Here is a 6,000-nt window from a genome sequence, read left to right on the forward strand (position 1 = left end):
CCTAACTCCATTATAGTCTGGCTGCCATCTCTGCCACTCCATTGCAACCTCCCTCTCCAAGGTCACCACTAATCTTGTGGATAAATTTATTATATACTTTTTAGTCCTTTCTTTCTTGCCTTTTCTGCAGCATTTGACCCTGTGAATCACTCTTTTCTCCAAATCCTCCCACTCCTTTGCTTTTCCTCCTATTCCAGCTGCTCCTCTTCAGTCTCATTTAAGGATTTCTCCTTTTCTGTCCATCATTAAAATGTTGGGTATTCTTTGGGGTTCCATCTTTGGCTGTCTTCTTTCATAACTCAATATACTCTCTTGGGGGTAATCTCTTCCATTCCCATGTCTTCAGCTAGCACCTTTTGCTGTTGACTGCCAAATCCAAATCACTAGCCCAGAACTCCTTCCTAAATGCCACATCCATATACACAACTGTTTACTGGGCATCTCCACTTAAGTGAAAATCAGAAAAGAAAGCACAGGCTCTGGAGTCTAACTGCTTGAGTTCAAAGCCTTGCTCCCTCGCTAAGCTGCATGGCATTGAGCCTCAGATAATAATAATAATAATAATAATAATAATAATAATAATAATAATGTTTTGAATACTAAATGAAATCATTCATAGATAATTCATGTACCACGCTTAACGTAGTGCCTAGCAATAAGTGTTGGTAGTAGTAGTAATTAAAGGTCTTCAGAAAACTCAATTCAACAGATTCAAAAGTGAATTGATCACCATACCTGAGATCTTCGTTCTTTGTCCCAAATCCCAGTAAATGGCACCAGTATCTATCCAGCCAGAAACCTGGGTATTATCCTTGTTTCCTGACCTCCCATCTTATTGGGTTCTTCTTCCTTGACTTAACCTTGTTGTAACATATCTTCAATCCATTGAGTGTTTCCAGTGTCCAGGCTTCACACATACTCATTCAATCCATAGAACAATCCTGCAAAATAGGGACTATTATTATCATCCCTATTTTGCAGATGCCGAATTTGAGGCACAGAAAGGTCAAGTAACTCATCCAAGATTATATGAGAGGCAAATCTGGGATACAAACTGAGGCAACCCAGTTTCAGTCTTCATGCTCACAACCACTATGCCATGTACCATACTGTTTCTACTGTAATACTTATTCTGTTGTTTGCCTCCTTTCCCCTGCCAGACTGTGTGTTTTTTGAAGTCAGAGACTCTGATTTAGTTTGCAGCAGCATCTTCAGTGACTAGAACAGTGCCTGGCAAACAGTGCCAGCTTAATACACCCAGTGAGTTCAATAATTCCCTATAAATAAGACAAAGTGTAAATAAATGGAAGCAATAGAATAGCCATCAGCTTGCATTCAGCTATAGCCAGGATTAGAGATTTTGTTTGTGGAGAAAGGTGGTTTTGTTCGTTTGTTTTTGTTTTTTTTTATGTGAGGGTAACAAGCAGGAGCCTGGAGTTAAGAGATAACCAGAGTATGAGATTAAGAAATTAATATTCACCAATTCAACAGTTATTATAGAGCACGTGCTATAATCCTTTTAAGGAAGGGAAATTTGACAAAGAAACTCATAACAAGAACTCAGTCTTTCGAGTGCAGTCACTATCGATTTGTTTAAACTGCCTTTTAAAAAAAGAGGTTACTACCTACTCCCATGTCACTCAAATTGTATTAAAGGGCCCAATTTCAGTGCCATGCAAGGCAGTTCAGATGAAATATCATGCTATATCTGAGAATTAAAATTTAAATTGGGAGACAAATAAAAATGTAAGCTCAATCAGAGTTCCAGTCTGCGATGGGGGTCAATTTAAGTGTGCAGTTAATTTATACTCAGCACCACCTGGTGTGCACTGTGTATTATGTAAATTATTGTATTGTAATAAACAGACATTGTTGGTTTTCTTAAACAGTAACAAGAAAAATGCTTGCTGTACAGGCCCTGGGCAGCCCCCAAAAGAGAGAAATAAAAACTCCATACCTAAATTTGTCCCTTCCTATTTCATCTCTTCTGGTTGTTCAGGCCTTCCTCCTTTTCTCCACAGGGTTATTGCCTTAATCCTCCTGACCCCACCTGCAAGGTTTCATCCTGTGCCACATTGGAAAATCTCTCAGAGCACCTGAGCTCAGCCAAACGCTATTTCCTTTTTCTCCCACTGGGTAGTAAAACAGTGCCAACCCAGGCTCTTGAGCCTCATTAGGTTGACTAGGCAAGGAGTCAGGCAAAACACTGTTTATATCCACGCCATAGCTCTCCCTGGAGCTCCTGGCATCAGGACCAAGATAGCACTATGGTTTCTTTGGTTTTCTTTCCTTTCTTTTTTTTTCCTTACATGACCTTCATGAATAGTAATTAATTGTGATTTATAAGCAGTAATGAATTACAGTTTATAGACTCTAGGCAGAATATAAATATTTTGCCTGAAAGCCAACTTAAAAGAAATCCCCGTTAGAAGAAATGAGATGTAAAACAACAGCAATTGAAACAAACATTAGAACTGAATGGTCCCAAGCACTGTCAAAAGAATAAAGAACAGTGTAACCTATCTCTGCAATAATGGGCATATAATAGTAGGATCATTTTCAGCCCATTTCCCCATCCTGCTGGGTAAGAGTTGGCTCATATAACAAAAAAGAGCCAAACGGGTGGGGGTAGGGGGGGAACCTACCAATTATTTTTGATGCCTGGTAAACAGCCTGCGCCAGAGGATAAGGCTTTTCTGGCTCTCAAGTATGCTTTTTTTTCTTCCCATGTGTCTGTCCTCCTGCCTTGAAGCTGTGGGGTAGGGAGGTCTAAAAATAGTCCATGAATCACAGCAGATAATATTGTGCAGCAGTTACATAAACAGCCTGCCCCGGCGCCAGGACCTAGGGTAGGAACGGAAAATATCTGGGTCAGGGTTGTCACTCTGAATAGGGTCCCCCGGAGCCGGCCTGCGAGAGGCGCAGCCGGAGAGGAGGCTTGGGCCAGCGGCAGGCGGCCGGCGGGAGGGAGCTGAAGCCCCGGGCCGGACGCGGGCGGCGGCGCAAGCAGGGCGGGCGATCCCCATTCTCTCTCCCCATGATCATGAGTGGGCCGCCGCGGCGGCGGCGCTGACAGGCCCCGAGCGGGGCGGGGCGGGCGGGCCCAGGTCTGACCTGGGTCCGAGGGGAAGATGAGCGCTCTCCTAGAGCAGAAGGAGCAGCAGGAGAGGCTGCGGGAGGCCGCGGCCTTGGGGGACATTCGGGAGGTGCAGAAACTGGTGGAGAGCGGGGTGGATGTGAACTCCCAAAATGAGGTCAACGGCTGGTAAGTGGGGAGCTGGGGAGGCCCAGGGTCAGAGCTGCGGGCTCGGGCGCCGGACGGTCGCCGGTAACCTGGGCGACAGCAGCAAAGGCGTGGCCTGGCGCCTGGGGCCTCGGAGGTTGTGCGCTCTTGAGGCCAGCCCTGGCCGCCCTGCCTGGTGCAGTCAGGAGAGCGGCCTGCCTAAATCCTGACCCACGTGGTCCTCCCGAGGCAGCGCCCACCCGACCCCTGGCGCCCCCGCGATCCCCGCATCCCCTCGCTAAATTGGCCTGAACGGCGCTGGCTACGATTCTCACGCTAATATGGAGCTCACCCCAGTTTGAACGTTGAATTATTTTGCCATAGGTGCTTCTGAAGAACACATCTGTGCAGAGCAAAAAGCATATGCAACTGAGCAAATATGAATCTTGTAAATTAGCACGATTTCTTTTACCAAGACCAGAAAAAAAAAAAGTCACTTGCATCACTATCCTGCTTCTCTGTGTCTCACTGCAGCAGTGATTGCTGCTGACTACAGCTGCCTGTTGAGGGAAGGCTCATTCATATAGAGTGTTTTGCTTTGTTTTCCCTTTACAATTCCAGCTAGAGAAATTGATCCAAGGCTTTAGATGCCTGCCTGCAATTGAGTCCTTCCCAGTTAACTGAGGAGTCTCATTTAAAGATGTGTTGGTGGTCAAATTTTTAGTGTTAAGTTACTGAGTGTGGTATTATTCTGCCCTCTTCACATTTAAAATTTTTATTTGATCCAGTCGACTTTGCAGGCTTAAAGTAAAAGGGAGTTTGCAAATGTTTTAGTTTTTAAGTGGAATCATTTACAACTGAATGGGACAATGGAGACGAGTTTAACCCCAGAAAATAACTTGCCCTAGGTCACACAACTATTAATATAATAGCCAGTACCAGAACCACGATTTCCTGATTCTTCACAAATCTGTCTACCGCCTTACCCTAAAGAAAACAGCCTGGGTAACTTTTGAGAAAGCCAGGAAACAGATAACTGCTGTTTTGTTTTGTTTAAAAGTGTTTGCCAACAAGCTTGCTGTTCTGTGTGTACCTTTTCTGACACTTCTGGGTGTTTCACAAGCTGTGACTCGCTGTTCTGGCATTGGGAGGCAGTGTTGTGTAGAAGAATGAGCCAGGTCTTTCCTGCCCATTTCCACCTAGCTATTCCAACTTGCTGGAGTCCCTTCATTTTCATATTATTTCAGAAGACTGTTGTGAGCATTTAACAAGATGAAACATAACATAAATAGATAACATTTATTGCACTTGCTCAGTAGCACAAATGAGGTTCTAAGTGCTTTACATGTATGATTCACAACTACTCAGGGACATAGCTATTGTTAGTTACTCTCTTCATTTTACAGATGAGGAAACTGAGGCCCAGAAAGATTAAATAATTTCCCCAAGGTCACAGAATTTACAGTACCTAGTAGAGCTGGGAAAGAAACCGAGCATCTGACTTCCAGACCCCACTTTCCTAACCATAATACCTGCCTCCATAGTAGGCACTGTTGAAAAAAAAGGAACAGGCCCAAGGCCCCAAGGAGAGCAAACCAGACTTAATTGCCGTTTCAGCCCATCCCAGAAATGCGACCTTAAACCAATCAATCTGGGATTTCCTGATCAACACTAGTGAGGTAATCTGCCTGATAAGAACCATGTTGCCCTTCCCCCAGGAAAAGTACACTTGCCTGGAAAAAAATGATCCTTTCTTGTCTTATGTTAATAACTTTCTTGTCCCGCCCAGTTTCTGCCTATAAAAACCTTTCTTTTTGTGCAACTTCTCCGAGCTCCCTTCTGTGTGCTAGATGGGATACTGCCCAATTCATGAGTCGTTTAATAAAGCCACTTAGATCTTCAAAGTTACTCGGTTGAATTTTGTTTTTTAACAGTGCTCCGTTAATGTAAGTTGAATCTGAAGTAACCTGAAGAGGCTTCTCATAGATTTAATTGGGGCTGATGTCTAAATAGGCATTTCACATTCAACATGTCAAAGGTTGAATTCCTGGCCTCCTCTCATCCACTTGACTGCCCCAAGCCTGCTTCTCCGCATCCTCCTCGTCTCAGTATTGAGGTGCCCAGGCCAGAACCCAACGTGCCCGCCTTGCCTCCTGTCTTTTCCTCACACCCCACATCCAGTCCTTGGCTAATTCTGCCAGCTCCACCTTCAGCTCTGACCCCTTCTCACTGGCTCTACCACTACACCTCTGGTACAGAGCTGCCATCATTCTGTCACCTGGATCATTGCTTCTGCCCTTATACGCTATAGTTTTGGTTTTTTTCAACACAGCAGCCAGAGGGATCATTTCACTCTGCTCAAAACCCTCTCATGGGTCCCATCTCACTTTGAATAAGAGCCCACCGTAAGAGCCCTCTAGTTTCTACTCCCTGTCCCCCGTCCTCCCTCCTTATCGCTGTGCCTCATCTCTCCAGATTTACCCTCTTGTTTTCTTCATTCTGCTCCCCTAGTCTCTTTGCTTTTCCTGAAACACCAGGGCACAGCCATGATTCAAGGCCTTTGCGTTTTCTCTCCATCTAAAATGCATTGCTCCCTCACCTCCTTTAGGTCTTAGCTTAGATGTAACCTTGGTGAGCCTTTCCTTGACCTGCCCCTGCCTCTGGCATCCCCTAATCCCTTTCCTTGCTTTATTTTCCCTATAATACTTAATAACCATAAAGCACTGCTTGTTTTGCTTATTTATTTGCTGACCATCTCAGTTTCCTCATCTGTGAAA

The 6,000-nt window shown here is 44.7% G+C and overlaps 2 protein-coding genes across 6 annotated transcripts in view; one reads left to right on the forward strand and one right to left on the reverse strand.

The window, feature by feature from the left end:
- Positions 1 to 2,750, reverse strand: part of LUC7L3 (LUC7 like 3 pre-mRNA splicing factor) — a 28,521-nt gene extending 25,771 nt beyond the window's left edge. For 2 of the 4 annotated variants that reach the window (XR_002123548.1, XM_019638520.1), the window contains exons 1-2: positions 2,646 to 2,750; positions 736 to 941 (exon numbers count right to left, since the gene is read on the reverse strand). The gene's annotated coding sequence lies outside the window, so the exon portion shown is untranslated. The remainder of the gene's footprint in view (positions 1 to 735; positions 942 to 2,645) is intronic. The other 2 variants (XM_019638519.1, XM_019638521.1) reach the window with 2 other exon arrangements.
- A 156-nt stretch (positions 2,751 to 2,906) lies between these two features.
- ANKRD40 (ankyrin repeat domain 40) overlaps positions 2,907 to 6,000 on the forward strand; it is a 10,907-nt gene continuing 7,813 nt past the window's right edge. Inside the window, exon 1 of one of the 2 annotated variants that reach the window (XM_019638566.1) lies at positions 2,907 to 3,265. In XM_019638566.1, the coding sequence (XP_019494111.1) occupies positions 3,132 to 3,265 (134 nt within the window). In that variant the 5' untranslated portion in view covers positions 2,907 to 3,131. The remainder of the gene's footprint in view (positions 3,266 to 6,000) is intronic. The other variant, XM_019638564.1, reaches the window with a different exon arrangement.

This window comes from Hipposideros armiger, unplaced genomic scaffold, assembly GCF_001890085.2.
Source record: "Hipposideros armiger isolate ML-2016 unplaced genomic scaffold, ASM189008v1 scaffold_40, whole genome shotgun sequence".
In the NCBI taxonomy this organism is placed as follows: Eukaryota; Metazoa; Chordata; class Mammalia; order Chiroptera; family Hipposideridae; genus Hipposideros; species Hipposideros armiger.